Genomic DNA, 19,166 nt, shown 5'->3' on the forward strand with positions numbered 1-19,166 from the left:
CAGTGTCTCGTTCCCTTCTCAGGGTACAAGGGTTACAGACGTAACCTGAGATGTTTTCTATGTTAATATGCTTTAAGTGATCATAGCTGAATTTTCAGCATCATTACTCAGTCTTCAGTATCACATGATCCTTCAGAAATCATTCTAATGTGATGATTTTTTATCAATATTGTAAATAGTTGTGCTGCTTAATATTTTTTAATAACTTGTGATGCTTTTTTCAGGATTCTTTGTTGAATAATAATAAAAAAAGAACAGCATTTATTTAAAACAGAAATATTTTGTAACAATAAACAATACCCTTCAAAAGTTTGGGGTCTGTAATTTTTTTCTTTCTTTTTTTTAAATAAATTAACACTTTTATTCAGCATAGATGTGGTGTTAAAAAGGGATAGTAAAGATTTATATTTTTAGAAAAGTTTTCTGTTTTGAACAAATGCTGTTCTTTTTTTATTCCTGAAAAAAAGTATCACAGGTTCCAAAACAAACAAACATTAAACAGCACAACTGTTTCCAACATGGATAATAACTGAGTATCAAATCATCTTCAGAATGATTCTGAAGGATCATGAAACACTGAATACTGGAGTAATGATGCTGAAAATTCAGCTTTGATCACAAGAATGAATTACATTTTAAATTATATTAAAACAGTATATTTAAATAGTGTGCAGTCTGTTATACGATGGATTATCCATATATGTATATGCGCGCGCACGCACGCATGCACGCACGCACGCACGCACGCACACACACACACACACACGTATAAGTGCTGTCCAATTGAATAATCAATATATGCACCACTTAAATACCATGAAATATATGACTATGGCAATCAAACTGCATAATGGTGAATACTCTAGTGCTACTCATATGATACAATCATTGAACCATGACACATTTTTATTTAGCTGAAATGTACCATTTATCTAAAATTTGACAAGAAATACAATAGTACAAAGCACATCACTAGAAGTGTAATGCATATATATGGATTTCTGTACATATTACAAGGTATTTTTAGCTCACTCGAAACACACAAGCGATTCTCCATGACAACCACTGAATTGGAGACATGTTGAATCAATAGCGTGAGGTTATTCAAAAGCAAGCAGGCCTAGAAGCTTTCACCTTTTGCTCACCTTCAGTATCTTCAAAGTATCACTAATGTGGAACGAAAAGCATGTCAGTTTGGCTGATTGATCCCCGCTGGCTCTCAGTCCTTGATGCACATTCCTGCGCTTGAAATAATAGGTAGCTGTCAATAGCTGGTCGTAGTGAATGCGCTTCTAAACAACTGCATATCGTGAACTAGAAATATCTGGAGACCCAATTTGAGACATGTTTGTTTGTGGAAATGTTTTGCACTTAGAAATGATGTCATCCATTATTGGTATTGCACAAATATTGTTTTGTAATGGGGGAAAATGTCCTTACAGGAAAAGCAATTTGTCGCTTAGCAACAGAAGCTGAGGACCCTACAGTCTGAGCAGCGGTTGAGATCTCTGTATGTATGTATGGATGGATGGATGTTGGAGTGAAGCTGACTAGATTTGTGTTTTGTAGATTTATTTGTTTGCTTGCCTGGTGATTTTTTGTCCCTCATGCCTGCTGCATGCTATCATTAGGTCGGTGACATTTGTGGCTGCTCAGCAGAAATGTTTGGTTTCCAGCAACCGTGTTCATTACTGCATTAAAAGAGAGTAGGGCAGTGGGTTCATGGGCCGGTGCCAGACATACGGTGGGCACAAACATTCTGCTTACCCAAACAAATAGTGCGTCCATTTTTTACCTCTCCCTTCACGAGCACATACACACACGCGCGCGCGCACACACACACACACACACACACACACACACACACACACACACACACACACACACACACACACACACACACACACACACACACACACACACACACACACACACACACACACACACACACACACACACACACACACACACACACACACACACACAGAAAAGCATATTCCATTACCATGAGTTATTATAGAGTTATAAACACATTGCTTGCCAAGTGTTGTGGTTTATTTCTAAACTCCTGACTTAAAGGCAATGATTACTGCTCTGTCTAGAAAGTTTTCATATGGAATTCAACAAAGATAAGCTATTTAACTCTTAAAGGGATAGTTCACCCCAAAATGTAAATTATCTCATCATTTACTCACCCTCATGTCACATAAACCTGTATGACTTACTTTCTTCTGTGGAACATTAAAAAAAAGACATTGAAGAATGTTTGTGATTGAAGTTTTTTTTTTTATGCTTTGTGCTTTGTTTTACATTTGTTTTTGTTTTTTTGTTTTACATTTTGCGCTTTGTGTTTTGTTTTACATTTGTTTCATTTTACATTTGCATTGTATTCCTTTTTTTGCTTTGTTTTATTTTATGTGTTGTTGTATGTTTTACATTTTGAATGTTTTTGTTTCTTTTGTTTTGTTTGACAGTTTGGTTTTGCTTTGCTTTATTTTGTTTTTTGTTCAACCAACGAAAGTCAGTGGCGTAGAATGTTGTTGTGAAGAAAAGATGACGTGAGTGAGTAAATGATGACAAAATATAAAGTTTTGGGTGACCCTGCTGAAAAATCCAGCATTGCCTCTCACAGCCCGTGATTGAAATAACTGCGGCCCTCATCCAAATTAGTTTACTACAATATCAAGAGTAACAGCCCTACCTGCACTAATGCAGAGTCCGGTGTCCCAAATGGTGATTAAAGTTTCATATTTGGTGGATGTGAACAGACCTTACATCAGCCCAGATGAAAAAAAGTATATGGAGGGGGATGTATTTCAGTGTGGACAGAGGATGCAATAAGCTCCTGATAATGACGTATCACCTCGCTGAGTTATAAGCAGAGGAGATGGACCTGAATCTGATGAATGGTCTCATTTGGTGGAGGATGAGATGCTACGATAAACAACAGGATTGATAGATGTGGCGGCACTGTAAAGGAAGATCTAGTGGCCACGACAATCAGAGGGATCTTCCAGGCATGAAATGAACAAAGTGACGAGGCACGAATGAGTAAATCAGCTCAAACGGCAACAGATTAGGATGTGTCTGGGGTGAGAGATATGGTCTTATCACCGTGCATATATATGGTGGTCCCTATATTGAATGTCTTGATCATAATTGCGTTCTTTATGTGTGAGTGTGCGTGCGTGTGTGTGTGTGTGTGTCTTTGTGCTCAAAATTACTCAATTTGCATTGCGCAATCTTTTCCTTCTGTGCAAGTGCTGTAGACCTAAACGCTGCTGATGCAGTCGAGGAGTTAGCATTCAGAGATGCTTTGCTGAGACAAGATAAAAAAGTCATTATTCATCAAGACTTGCTCTGATAGTCCTCTGAAAAACATATTATCCAGCATTCTGTGCATTTTGTCCTTCTGGCTATAAGTCAGGGAACGGGTAGATATCAATATTAGTGTGTATTCCAAATTATAAATATAAACGTATTTTCTAAAGTTTGTAGTTCAGCTTGTTTGTCACAGAATAAAAAAAAAAAGTTAATTGCTAATGTCAGACTTGTGAGATAAAAATTTGCAATTATATATATATATATATATATATAATTTTTAAATATTTTTTTTTTTACATTGGAATATTAGCCAATTTGTATGTCTTCACAACTTATCACCATTATATAACATTTAAATATTTAAATATATAATTTAATTACTATCTAATTCTACCTACATGGGGAAAACATAAAAAAAATTGCCTTTTAATTTTTTCGTTTGCACAATAATATTGTAAATAATTTTATATTAATAATGATCATATTTGTGCATATTTTTGCTATTTGCTGATATTTGGTAGCTTAGGCTGATATTAGCTTTTTTGCAACGACCTTTAACTCTGACATATTTTGAATGCAACATTGTAACTGCATAAAGCATGTTTTGAAGGATAAATGTAGTAATATATATTCTTACATTTATATAATATGAGATATAATATATATATATTTATATATCAATTACAATGTGCAATTTATTATTTTGTTTATGTATTATTTTTTTTATTACAATGTGCCTAATTACACAAAGGGTTATACTATCAAAATGTAGTTTATGTTTTGAAAATATTGATGCCAAATTTAATGTAACAGGGTTGATGTAATTATAGCGAATAGGACTGTTAACAATACGTAACTACTGCTAGTTTGCAAGACCACATATTAATAGAACTGTGTTTTTTTTTTTTTGAAAAACAGTGGTCCTCCAGTGTCTACTGTATGGTGGTTACTTTATTCCTGAGGTTGCATTTTTGAAAGTTCTGTAGTAACCTTTACAAATTAAATTATTAAAATAATACTATAAAATTGCTCAGCCTTGATTGAGTTTTATGACATTAGTGTGTTAAATCAAAGTTCTTAATAATTGACATAACTTTGGAAAATATCTTGCTCACAAGAGGGCAAGACTAATTTGTTTACAGTGGAGTATTTGAGAGTGTGTGTGTGTGTGTGTGTGTGCGCGTGTGTGTTTGTGTGTGTGTGTGGCACCGAAGGGCTATGGTAGGGAGCACATCCTGTTTGGCAGTGGCAGGGAGGCGGTACAGATGGTGAGCATTACATAATTGCAGTGCTTACAGGCTAATTGGAGACGCCATGGACCCTAGAGTGTATACGCAAACACTTTATGAGTGCACATAACTGCAGTTCTGTATGTGATTGTTTTGCAGTAATCTAACTCTGAACAACTTGTTTAGTGGTTGTGAGCAAATCTCTGGCTGTGTTTTGAGTGGAATGGTGTACTTGCATACCTGCATATTGTGCTAGAGTCCAGCCATTTTATTGTCTCTCAAAACATGAAATATTTGCTACTAAGCACTGCAGAAGTGTTGTCATAGCATGCAATAACATACAGTTGATTTAGATTTTGCGGTAAATGGATGGACATGTAAACCATGTAAAGACGTGTCAGATTTACGTAGGTAATGAGTATCATTAAAATATTTTAACCCCAAAATGTTGGGCCTTTTATTTTAAGTGTGGGTCCCTGCTTGCCTGGTTTATTTGAGTTTATACTATTTTTTAAATAGAGCACTTGGCAGATTATTGTTTAGAAGTTTATTGTTATGAAAAATGTACAAAAAACACTATTTTATATATATATTTTTTTTTTCAAAACATTTTTTTTTCACAACATTTTTTTTTACTCTAAAACTGTGAGAAAATCAAACCCAGATATTGTTAAAGTCAATATATTTTAAATTGCAACTTCATTATTACAAATGTGTAATTACAAATACATGCGTTTCAATATGACATTAACGTATGTTTTAGTTCACCATAAATGCTTCTCAGTACATTAACCTTATGCACTGACAAGCAAACTTTACACATATTTCAAAGACAATAGTAATTATGAAATTACATATAAATACCCCAAAAATGAAAATTCTGTCATAATTTACACACCCTCAAGTTGTCTCAACCCTGTATGAATTTATGTCTTCTGCTGAACACAAAAGAAGATATTTTGAAGATTATGGGTAACCAAACAGTCGATGGACCCCATTAACTTCCATAGTATAGTATTCTTCACAATATCTCTTCTGTGGTCAACATAAGAAAGACATTTTTTATTCTCAAAAAGGGGGGTGACAGTTAAGGGGTTAAAGTAAATAATTTATGTAAAAAGAATGCTAAGTGTACTACTTTTGCACAATGGTATGTGTTACTGCTTAAATGAGCTTTCATTCTTCACATGTGATACAGTGTTTCATGCAGTGTGCTTTGATAAATGTACCTGTATAGAGAAAACGTGCAGACTCTGCACGCTATACATAGCGCATACTCAAAATACTAGGCTTTTAAAAATAGTTTGCAATTCTAAACATACCCTTTCTTTCTCTCTCTTCCTCCATCACTCTGTTCATTCTCAGGCCGCAATTATAGGTCACAGTCTTTATGACCAGTCTTTCTCTTTTAAATCGTGACCTTTCGTTTGTCTCCCCTCTGAGACTTACACAAGCAAGCTCTGTCTCAATCCTCTGAAAATAAAACCATCCTTCCTGACAAAACAACACACACACACACACACACACACACACACACACACACGCACACACACACACACACACACACACACACACACACACACACACACACACACACACACACACACACACACACACACACACACACACACACACACACACACACACACTGTGAACTGACCTCCCTCTGTTTTATCTCACCACAGATCAACTGTGTCACCTTCCCTGTCCCCATGTCTACGCCGGAGCAGCAGCTTCTCAAGCCCAATGAATGGAGCTACTGCGACTATTTCTGGGTGAGTGAGTGAAAGTGAGAGAGTGAGAGAGAGAGACAGACAGAGAGAGAGACAGAGAGAGGTGGACCGCAGTGGCTTAGTGCTGATACCATACTAGGATTAGTATCGAACAAGTTACATCTAATACAATTAGAAGGACAAAAAAACAATTGTGACAAACGTACATGTATGCTATACTGTAGCACAGATATTGGGTCGACCTGATGCATTAAAGTTTATCCATCCATCCATCCATCCATGTGTTTTTCAATTTATTTTAATATTTTATTATTACTAACACTTTACAATAAGGTTCATTAGTTAACATTAGTTAATGCATTAACTAACATGAACTAACCATGAGCAATCCATTTGTTACTGTATTTGTTTATCTTTTTTAACGTTAGTTAATAAAAATACAGCGGTTCATTGTTAGTTCATTGTTAGTTCATGTTAGTCACAGTGCATAAACTAATGTTAACAAGATTTTAATAAAGTATTAGTAAATATTGATATTAACATTAACAAAGATTAATAAATGCTGTATACATGCAGTTCATTATTAGTTCATGTTAAATAATATAGTTAACTAATGTTAACTAACAAACCTTATTGTAACCTGTTATTGTTACCTTTATCATATCTACAGATTTTTTTATATTTGTTTTTCAGTTTAAACTAAATAAAAATGAGACATGATGCCTTAGAAAATTTTATATTAGAAATTTTGTTTTTATATTTTATTTTAATTAACAAAAAGTTTAATGGTTTAAGGGCCAGATGTACTAACCGCTTGCACCAGCACAAACCCTATTTTGGCCTTAAAAAACTACTGTCAGGATTTACTATAGACTTGCAGTGAATTTGCAGGGTTATTTTTGTGGCTGACCTTATTATGCGCAAAATTTATGGTGGGAGAGATTTTTTATGAATCACGCAAGGTGATTTACTAAGGTTTGCACTCATCAATTTACTGGTATTCGCGCAATTATTTACTGCCCAGAAAAGCATGTCTTAAACCAGACGCTAATTTGCGCTGCTCTTGGTAGATTGCCTTGGTCATTATGGAAATGATCCGGCTGCGTCTTTGTACTTTCATTTGCATGTCGTCTTTTTTGGGATTGCATTCTCACGCTTTGTTTTAGTTTTAGTTAACTATAAGAACCCTGGACAGAGAGTGAAATGAAATGTAGACATACATATCATTCCCTATCTTCGTTGATCCTGGATATGGAAGTAAAGTAATGCACAAAATTATTTGATACAAAAAAGCTTGTTGGATTGCACTAATTGAAAAAAATATGCATTGCATTAACCATGCTTGCATTTTAATGCATTGTATTTTTAGGGCTTGCATTTTAATGGGCTGGTTGAAATTCCTGGCTGTTTCTCAAGCCAAGCGTGTGAAAAGGTTATGACACTTCTGTCATGTGTGGCTTGGCACATCAACTTCCGTCACAACAGCAGACTCTTACACTGTAACAAACACACACACACACACACACACACACACACACACGCACACACACACACACACACACACACAGAAAAGCATATTCCATTACCATGCTGCTATATTAGTCATACCCTCAACAACCTATACACACCCTTCACCAAAACGCACACTCAGTTACACCCGCAAGGCCGTACACCCCCTCCCACGTGCTCTGATTCATGCAAACCTACGCTGTGACTAACACACACCGATGGCCCTCACGTGTTGTTGACAGTCTGGTTCTGATGATGTGGTAGTGTGTGTAACGTCTCTCTGTCCTCTGCAGGCCGATAAGAGGGACCCTCAGGGGGCAACAGTGTCAGGGTTCGAGGTGCTGCTGCAGAAACAGCTGAAGGGAAAGCAGATGCAGAAAGAGATGGCTGAGTTCATCAGAGAAAGGTGCGAAAGCCTCTTTCTCATACTGACTCCTTATGTAACACCTCACTCTGTATCACACTGCCAAACAAACATGAAACGAAAGTTGCGATAGTCTTTTCTTCCCTGTTGTGACGTATATCAGAGTGAAACGGCTTCTCGGAGAAGAAAAATGTAGGGCGGGGCTTGATTTCGTCCATGAGGATTTTGCCCACCTCGCATCAGTAAACACATCATCAGCGAAGAGGAGAGATGAGCTGTAAGAGGAAGGGGAAGTTATTTTGATTAAAGATTACGAGCCACATGAATAAAAAAATAAATAAAACGAATGTATATTAAATACCACAATATTCCTTAAAAACAATAGGAATTATCCATTTTGATTTCATGGTGACTTTAATCAGTATTTTGCCTTGTAAAAAATTTCTAAACATCCTTAAAACGCAGGATCTCAATCTTTTAGACTCAAAGGTGGACCACAATATTCAAAGGACCACAATAATACCCAACATAACTTATTTATTAAATGCTTAAATTAACCAAAATCATTCTGTGATTCCAGAAGTTTCAAGTTTGTTCTTCATTGTATGTTCTTCAATAAAATCAATAGTTACTGATTGATTTTAGGTGTTTCTGTAGATTAGAGTGGTATTACTTGAATATATTAATAATAATTTATTAACTTAACTAGTCTTTAGTCATCTTGCGGTGGAGTTCTTTCAGTAGTACTGTATAAGACTATATGCCACATTGAAATGTTTTGTCTTGATAACTCTTTATGTTTCAGGATAAAAATCGAAGAGGAATATGCCAAGAACCTTTCTAAACTCTCCATGTTCCCAATGGCAGCACAAGAGGAAGGGTATGTCTCAAGGAGGATTAAGAAATAGTATTGAAGGTGTTTGCATACTGGACACTTGTTAGCTGGGTTTTTAATTTTTTTTTGGAAGCTTGTTTCCGCCACTGAATAAAACAATTAAAAAGGAAATTGTGACTTTGTATCTAACAATTATGACTTTTTTTCGGACAGTTGTGAGTTATATATTCAGAATTGTGTGATATAAACTCGCAATTGCGAATTATAAAGTCAGAGTTTTGATTATATAAAGTCGCAATTGCCTGTTACAAAGTCACAATTGCGACATAATACGCCATAATATCATAATATTTTAGTAATCTTTTGGGGTGTTTTACTAGAAGTACACTTATTTTGATAACTCTGAAGAGTAATATGGTAGCTTTAACGTGGTTTGATTGGTTAGGACTCTTGGAGAAGCTTGGGCTCAAGTCAAGAAGAGTCTAGCTGATGAAGCCGAGGTCCATCTCAAGTTCTCCTCAAAGGTGGGCAGTTCTCAGTTCACTCTTATGATGACATTACACAATAGAGGGGGCATAAGATCCAGTTGAGAAACTAGCAGTTCAAACTCATGCATTGTCAGGGAAGATGAAGTATCCGGCCTTTATTTCATTTCTGTGCCGTACTGAATAGCTTCCCCTCAGAGATGTTATTAGCTGCCTGTATGTAATGAGCTACACAGCTTTTCTCAGTCTGCTGTGATTTGTCTATTTCCACCGCTGTGCTTTCCCGCGTTCACACTTGCGTGCTCCATTTAGTGCCAGTGTGGGTGATTAATTGCAGGAAGATGGAGGTGATTCTGCAGTCTTATTCCCTCAGTACACATATGATTTATGGAGACGGCAAAACAAAAGCCTTCTTTCTTAAAGAACATCATCATCATCATCATAATTACTGAAGCAGAAACTTTGGGCTTGATCCAAATACTGTATGCGCTGAAGTAAATGTCGTCTTAGAGAACCACACACACACCACAGCTCATTTCAGACGCTGTTCGATGTTCAACTGATTTCAAGGATTTTGTCTCCAGCTCCAGAGTGAAGTCGAGAAGCCTTTCCTGACCTTCAGAGGGGACAACTTTAAAAAAGACATGAAGAAATACGACCACCACATCGCTGACCTGAGGAAGCAGCTGGTCAGCCGTTATGCTGCAGTGGAGAAGGTGCAAACTCTATACATGTTTTTTTTAAACCCTAGTGAAAAAAAAGTGTACTTAATTCCTTTGAATGTGCACTTAAAAATCTTAAAAGACAAAATCTTATTCTTAAAAGACAAAAACCTTTCAACATTAACATTACGATTTAAACATTCAAATCTTAGAAGTATGAGTCAATGATTGGATCATTATTATGTTTCATTATTATGTTTCTAGCATGTTATATGTTTGGCAACAGTTCTTCTAACTAGAACTGTGTGTAGCTTTTCATTTCTTAAACAATGTAGGGAGACAAATCATTGTCATATTACAGGATGACAATGTCCAGATTCATCAGGCTCAAACTGTGAAATGTTTGAAGAATGCATGAAGAATAATTTTCACACATGAATTGGCACCTCTTGAGTCCAGACCGTAAAGCAGCACTATGCAGTTTTTTTAGCTTAACTGAACAGCTTCGGAGTTATTGGGATGGTTATATGACTCTTTTCGGGTTGAATGGTGGTCGTCTCTGGAAACGGCAGACTGACCGAGCGAGGAGTCAGACACGAGTAAACATCGGACCTGCGTTTTCAGAATGGCGGAATAAAACGAAGAAAGCGCGGTCGGAAGAGTCTAGAAAAAGGTAACGAGAATCTGACAGCGCAAGCAACCGGACAAGAGTCCCACTCAGTCAGGCTTTCACTGTTAAAGTTGATTCCTGCGATTATCATGAGAACAGTTGTCAATATCTCACATAATTATCAGGACATAAATAAGCCTACATGTTGTAAATAGTGTAAATGAGCGCAATTTGCAAACTATTATGATAAATTGCAATAATCATGTCTAACAACATCATAACAGACATTTTTACGAAATAATGCGACGTACATGATACACTTTATTGGTGTCATCTGGCATTTAGGCTCAGGTAAGCCTAACGCGGTAGGCTACTTTATTATTATGAAGTGCAGAGGCCGTGAGTGCAGATACACTCTGCGTGAGTTGTATTTACGACAGTAATGTTAAATACAAGTACTCTACAGCGACTCTAGGGATCGCTGTTTGACAAAAACAGAAATCCTGCATAGTGCTGCTTTAAATTCATTGAAAGTCTTTGGGATGTGCTGGTGGAGACTTTACAGAGTGCTGGACTCTTGCATTGACAACACAAGATCTTGACCAAAAATTGATGCACCTCTTGAAGGAATTTTATTATTTCCATCAAGAGGTGCATCAATTTTTGGCCGGGATGCCATGTGCGGAGCTTCGGAATTTGATGTTACTGGGTGTAACAATATATATCGTGTCACAATATATTGCAATACAAAAATGAACAATATGTATCGTGGATAGTGACAATATCTATTGTGTATAGTTCACCCAAAATAAAAAAAAAACTGTGTGAGTTTGCAAAGTTTTAGTGTCAGTGCTACATTAAACTACTTTATATAATGCTGAATATAATGTATAAGAATGCGACGGGGAAATATATGTGGGGCCTGATAATGCCAAATGTCTTGTTACCAGTAAAAAGTGGTCTACATTATTTTAAATATATCTAATCAGTGATCGAGTGCAAGCCTATTTGTCTAAAACAACTCTGTATTTTCGGCTTCAGAATCGTGAATATTTTTATTCTTGTGCCACCATTGTTCTGTGCATTGGGTTTCCAGCACTAAGTCCAAGCCTATTCATTTACACCCACATTGTAATACCAAATTTAGCATTTTTGTAAACCTTTTACCATATGTCTCGCAATAATATCGTATCGGGAGTTCCGAATCGTGACATGAGGGTATCGTTACACCCCTAAATGTTACATAGGTTAATATATTTTAAATGAGCTTAATTGCAACTTCATCATTACAAATGTGTAATTACAAATATATTTAAATTAATAACATATACGTTTCAATATAAATTAAATTAAAGTATTTTTGTTTATTTACGATAGATGTTATTACATAATTACATATAAATATGTACTTAATGTAAATGGGTTAAAAACACTCTTAAGCTCAGCTAATTGCATTTCATTTCAATTTAAACTGAAGTACATTTTCATTTAATTATAAATAACATGCAATTACAGTAAGTTTCTGAAAACATTACATTCAGTTCACTCTTAAGTATGTTCTTTTATAATGTATTATTTCTATAACAAATACTGTTTTTTTTTAAAGTATGCTAAAGTTTACTTCTTTTTCACAAGGAAACTTTGAGTCCATTGTGATTTTGTCTAGCATATTTAAACTTTCTTATCAAGTCAGTGTGTTGCTGGTACAAATGGCTCTAAAATGTTTCCCAGGTTGCACTTTATGTCTTGAAGCCAGTGTGTCGACATGTCTATTCAAACTTGTGCATGGACAGCAGATGTCTGGATGAGAAATGAGAACACATCAGAATGATGCCTTGAGAGATTCACTTGTTTATCCCTCTGATTAAACATCAGCAGTGACCCCAGGCCTCTTACCACTCATTCATTTCCAGTGAGAATTGGCGACATGAGCAACAGTAACCATAGGCAATGCATCGAGGTTTAGCAAAGTTTAACTGTCGCAATGCGGCAGCTATCAATGGGATTGCAGACAATGAAGCTCACATGATCTATGGCTTGATATGATTGAATACAGCTAGGCCTGTCATGATAACAAATTTTGCTGGATGATAAATTGTCTAAGAAATGATTGCGATAAACGATAATATTGATAATAAACGATAATATTGTCGTTCTGAGACCATTTTCATCTAAAATAATGATAATGGCATAATGATGCAGGTGCACCTTTTCAAAGATCATTAAACTTTTATTTCTAAAGACTATTTAACACTGAAAACGGAAAACATTTTAAATATCCGCAATGAATGAACAAAACAACCAAAAACAATAAAAGCAAATGGACTCTGTCTCTGTTAACAAAAAATGCACTTGAATAAATACCAAAAACAATAAATAAAATGGATGTAAACAAAATTGCACTTCAAAAAATATTAAACATTAGGCTTCGACATAAATAGTGATAAACTCCATAACAGGCAAAACTGCCAGTTAGGACCTTTGTAAACAAACAAACAAACAAACAAACAAACAAACAAAAAAAGCCTCAACATGCCATATGCAAAAAACTTTTGAAAAATAATTTCGCCAGCATAAAGCTTTGTTCAAATAAAGCAAAAGTGAGAGAGAGAGAGAGAGAGAGAGAGACGAGCGAGAGGTAGTGCTGCACTACGGCGCTCTGCAATCAAATACGATTTTAAATAGGCTTAGTAAAAAAAACAATAATAATAATAAAAAGAAACATTTGACAATCAATGTGTGGCGGTCAGTGTTGATATTGTGGCGGGCCGCCACAAATAAATGAACGTATGGGAAACCCTGCCATGTGATTGACAAGCGCCGCCTCCCCACACAAAAGACCATGAGGACACAAATGAGGGTTCACCGAGAGAGAGAGAGAGAGAGAGAGAGAGAGAGAGAGAGAGAGAGATAACAAACAAGCATGCAAATGGAAATTATCGCGGCCAGAAAAATTATCGAGCTCATTTTTTTTTTTACCGTAACGATTAATTGATTTATTGACTATCGCGACAGGCCTAAATACAGCAGAGAATATCTGCTAATAATCTAACAACATTCCTCTAGACAACATGACTGTTTGAACGAATTCAGACTAAATTTGCAGTTCTGTTAGCCACTGTGGCATAGTATAAATTATTTACATTACATTCTTTTTAATCTATTTAAGAAAATTACAAAATCACACAAATCTGGGTTTCAACCTTTATTCAATGTCTTAATTTAGTGTTTCAAAAATGCTAATTCCATTGCAATTGATTAGAAAATCTCTCAAGTTTTGGTTTGACCTTTTGAGGTTGATGGTCTTCCTTTCTCTAATAATTTTTGGAGAAGGAAATGTATTATGGTATATTTTGTGCCCTATTTGTGGAAAGTTGCCACATATAATCTGGTCTTCGCATGACTTCTTTGTGTTGTGTTTTGCAGGCACGGAAGGCTCTAGCAGACAGACAGAAGGATCTTGAGGTGAAAACACAGCAGCTTGAGATCAAATTGAGCAACAAAACAGAGGAGGATATTAAGAAAGCCCGACGGAAATCCACACAAGCAGGTCAGAGCATCAGTACAAAAGCAGCTCATTAAGCCCGAACTAGTATGATCTTACTACACAGTACACACAATAAACCTGAAAACACTTTTCTTTGATCTAAGATGTTACTAAACACAGGAAATAAGTGAAGTTACAATGCTAATTCAAGTTTTTAGGGGTGATATTATGGCTCTATGGTCCAAAAAAATCAGGATTATTTAAGGAACATATCTGAGAACTGCAGTGGATGGGAAAGTTTCAAAGAATAACATAATAACGGATAATTTCAGTCTGGTCTTTATACAAAGCTATTGTATATGGCATCATATACATTTAACAAGCAATTGTCAAGCTTCAAATGTTACCTAAGTATCATAAGTATATAAGTATCATATTTGATTCATCAGGTTCATGTAATATATGAGAACATGGAGCTCACATTTGAGGGGGGGAAAAAACTCCTACATTTTATACAGAGGCCCAAACTGAGCAGAAATGTGCAATTTGGTGCAATTGCTGATAATTATATGGCCAGAATAAGATACAATGCTGATAGCTTGTATAATGTAAATCAATTTCAGATTTTCAGCAAAGTTTTGATCATGTTGATAATTTAGAAGCCTTTAGAATTTTGCATATCAAATATGAATGGGCTTTATAGGGTTAAGAAGTTAATTAAAAAGCCCACCAGAACTAAGAATCCTCAAGTCATCAGTCCCTCAATTTTTTCTAGCTGTCATAACACTGTAGCAGACAACTTTCTGATTTCCTCAATAGTTTCTCGGTTTAAAAACGTCCAGCCCTTCTCTTCCGCTTAGGATGGCTTTGCAAACTAAACGAACCCGTAATCAAGCATCAGTGCTTTTTACACTATGTTGAGTAAGGAGCTTTCTCTTTGGTGAAATCTTGTGCAGGGCACCACTCGGCTGCCAATGTTGTAGCGTGTGGAGATGTGACTGTGTTTTTGAGCTGTGGAGAGAGGCATGGCAAACAGGATGTGAGAGAACACTGCATGGGGATAGAAGAGGACCGTGGCTCAAGCCCAGGAGTGTCTGTTTGAGAGGAGCCAGGCTGTATTGGTTCCAGACGGAGTTGGGAAAGGCATGGAGTAATGATCTATTTTTGCAGTGGGAAAATGGGGCTTGTGGGAGCGGACGATCAGCATGCCAAGAGTCTTATTCCTCAGAATGCCTACTATCAATGCCGGATTTGTCCTGAGCTGGACACTCACACATCCCTAATGCAAGAAGACCTGGCAGCCCTGAGGTTCACACGGGGGAGAATACACTCACCCTTCGAGGTTTGGGACAACCTGTTGGCCTAAGTGATGGCTGCATTATTGAGGACTCTTAACAGTGTTTTATTCAGTTCTTATAGACTGTCTCTATCAGCACAGAGGGCCAAATGACCATGACTAACTCTTGTACAGCCACACTGAGTGTTTTAGTCTAGCAGCACTGTGAGAGAAGTTCCTGGCTCACTATTCAATTCCAAAACACAACATGCACTCACTTTAAAGTAATGAAAAGTAGGCTACCCTGATATTTACATGTTTTGGTAATGTCATCGTTTTTTTGGGTTAGGTATTCCAAGCACAACGTACCATGGAATTCCATGCCATGGTATATGGCACACTATGATGATCATTCAGTACCATGGCTTTTTTATTCAAGACCTGTCTTTCTACCATGGAACCACCACAGCAGTTTTTTGTGCTTTTGATCAGAATTATGATTTTTCTATCAGACAATAAAATGGGTGACAATAAGTAAAATGATTCCTTTACGTCAGGGTTTTTCAAATTCTTAAAGTATGCAGAAATTGAGAGAGGGACATTTTTGTATTATTATTTTTATTTTATTATTAAAAAAAATATATACAAACATGTTTAGTTTACTTCATATAATGCGAAAAACAGTACACCAACAGAGTAGTATTACCGAATTTATAGTATTCTGTATAGTAACTGACGCTGGTAGGTCACGTATGTGGCAAGCAGGGAAGGGCCGAGAGCCATGAGAGAATGGCGTGAGGCCGGTGGTGTGACTGATAATGAGTATCACCTGTACGCTGCACCCATCATGAGTGACACGCCCCCTTCTGCTGATTGGCTCACTCTCTCTCCTCCCCCATCATGAGTGACACGCCCCCTGCTGATTGGCTCACTTCTCCCCCATCATGTGTATTTCTTCTCGATTAGATTATTGTAATTCTCTTTTTACTTGTTTTAACAAATCTTCTTTGAGTCGTCTCCAAATGGTGCAAAACGCTGCAGCCAGGCTTTTAACAGGAACCAACAGAAGGACTCGCATTACACCGGTTTTATCCACACTCCATTGGCTTCCAGTCAAATATAGAATTTATTATAACGTTTTAGTTTTGACTTTTAGAGCACTACATGAACAGGCCCCCCCCCCCCCAGTACATCACAGACGTGTTGACCCCCTACTCCTCCTGCACTCTCCAGTCCTCAGGTCAAAACCACCTGATGGTCCCCAAAACTCGCTTTAAAACTCGGGGGGACCTGTCCTATCAGGCAGTTGCCCCCAAACTCTGGAACGCCCTGCCCCTGTAACTGCGTGTGGTCAAATCTGTTGTTTCTTTTAAAAAGCAGCTAAAGACACTTTTATTTAGACAAGCTTTTAGTTAATTGGGCTTTTATGTTTTATGTTTTGTTTTTAGCTCTTCTTTTATTTAAATTGTTGCACTTTGTAAAACACTTTGTGATTTTTATCTGTAATAGGTGCTATATAAATAAAGTTTTCTTACTTACTCGCTCTACTCCCCAATCATGAGTGGACACGCCCCCTACTGCTGATTGGCTTACTCTCCTCCCCATCACAATTGGACACGCCCTCTATTGCTGATTGGCTCACTCTCTCTCCACCCCATCATGAGTGACACGGCCCTACTGCAGCTTGGCTCACTGTGTCCTCCCCATCACGATTGGACATGCCCTCTATTGCTGATTGGCTCACTTCTTCTCCGCTCCATCATGAGTGACACGCCCTCTACTAATGATTGGTTCACTCTCTCCTCCCCATCATGAGTGGACACGCCCCCTACTGGTAATTGGTTCACTATCTCCTCTCCATCATGAGTGGACATGCCCCCTACTGCTGATTGGCTCACTTTCTCTCCTCGCTGCTGATTGGCTAAAAGTGTATTGTGCTGCTCGGTCTGATCCACTCAACGGTGTTTCTCAGAAATCTCTTACTAAGCTCTTTGCTATAATTTTAATTTATTTGGTTACATCAGCTTCACAGATCTCTCTTAACGATTATGAGTAGTGTAGTATAGTTCAGCAATTTTACAAAATATTTCAACAATGGATAAATAAATAAATACATGTTATATATATATATATATAAACTGTATAAAAACTTTTATGAATAAAATACACATTCAAGAATATAAAAAAAAAACTTGCTTCAGTCACAATATACACTAAAGGGGAACATGTCTTTATCATATCATGATATTGTATATTCTCTCACACTGTATCGGTCAATATAGATAAATATCAAATTGCCTCTATATTTTAGAAAGGTGGTCTCTCGCAAGAGGATGATTATATTTAGAAGTCTTTGACATCAAAATGTCTGCAAATTTAACCCTCGCTTTAGACTGTATGTGGAACCGGCCAAAGACCACAATGTTATAGAGACTTGAGTATATGGACTCTTCAACCAGTAAGCAACCTTCTAGTAACCGCCTAGTATCCACCCAGAACACATTAGCGATGCAAAGCAATGCCCTGGCAGGCGGCCACAACATCTTAGCACAAATTAAAAAAGATGTAAAAATCGAGTTTATATTATTAAACTCATTTGTTATTGATAAGAATTACTCCATTACAAAAAGCCATTTTAGATAGTGTAAATCAAAAGTCAGCTTTGATTTTCTTTGTTTTCAGAGATCTCTTCCAGTGCTTGACTGCAGGAGATTGTTTTTAATTGTGATGTAGCCAAGAGCTTTACTGTGTTTTCCACTGCAGCTGAGCTCAGTAGAAAAACCCTGTATGATGTTATCTGCGTCTCTCTCTTTCTCAAACTCCCACGCACAGAGCGAGTCACAGTTCCCACTATGAATCAACGGCCAAACATTAAGCAGGGCTCAAACGCCGTTTTCCTTCAGTAAACATGGCAGTTCAAATCACTAATGCAGATGAATTTAAAGCTTATACAGCTCATTTGCATATAGATGGAGAAATCTGGGGTTGGTCAATACTCTCTTTCTCTCTCGCACACATCTGCCTCCCTTTCCCTCAGTTTACCTTTAATTATGCACTTAATTGTAAAGCAGTTGTGGGTGAAAACAGTTTTTCTTGGTAAACAGCTTCGAGTTTGCATGTTAACTCTGATTGTTGTTACAGAAGGCAATACAAATAGTAATAAATAAGTTGAGACTGCCATCTACTGGCAAGCAATGTGCCTACACAGCTATGAAACATATTCAGCATCTTTGTTTGTTTTACCAGTAAAAATATCTAAATATCATTTTTGTATTATTTGTAATGTAACTGCATGATTGTAATGAGCGTCTCTGTGTTTTATCTGAATAGGTGATGATCTGATGCGCTGTGTGGACCTTTACAACCAGGCTCAGTCAAAGTGGTTTGAGGAGATGGTCACCACAAGCCTGGTAATTATTTCATGAAGGTTCTCTCTCGTTTCCTTGAGCAAGATGATATATCATGCATATTTATACAGAGATTTTTTAATCTTATTTGTGAGGCACATTTATCATGATAAATTAATTGTCCACGAGATGCCGTTCATTAATTATTTCATAAAAGGATATAAAAGTACACAAAAGTTTATCTCTTAAGGTGATAAAACTGCAGTGCAAAACGTTGAGTTGCCTCTTGCTTTTAAGAAGTGGCA

The 19,166-nt window shown here is 36.8% G+C and overlaps 1 protein-coding gene across 2 annotated transcripts in view; it reads left to right on the forward strand.

The window, feature by feature from the left end:
• The window catches only part of gas7a (growth arrest-specific 7a), a 38,150-nt gene that overhangs the window by 8,793 nt on the left and 10,191 nt on the right, over positions 1-19,166 (forward strand). For both annotated transcript variants that reach the window (XM_077211674.1, XM_077211673.1), the window contains 7 exons: positions 6,239-6,328; positions 8,089-8,201; positions 8,965-9,039; positions 9,440-9,518; positions 10,064-10,195; positions 14,178-14,301; positions 18,845-18,924. In XM_077211674.1, the coding sequence (XP_077067789.1) occupies positions 6,239-6,328; positions 8,089-8,201; positions 8,965-9,039; positions 9,440-9,518; positions 10,064-10,195; positions 14,178-14,301; positions 18,845-18,924 (693 nt within the window). The remainder of the gene's footprint in view (positions 1-6,238; positions 6,329-8,088; positions 8,202-8,964; positions 9,040-9,439; positions 9,519-10,063; positions 10,196-14,177; positions 14,302-18,844; positions 18,925-19,166) is intronic.

This window comes from Siphateles boraxobius, unplaced genomic scaffold, assembly GCF_051911475.1.
Source record: "Siphateles boraxobius isolate OS27281-9 unplaced genomic scaffold, OSU_SipBor_1 66, whole genome shotgun sequence".
Lineage (NCBI taxonomy): Eukaryota > Metazoa > Chordata > Actinopteri > Cypriniformes > Leuciscidae > Siphateles > Siphateles boraxobius.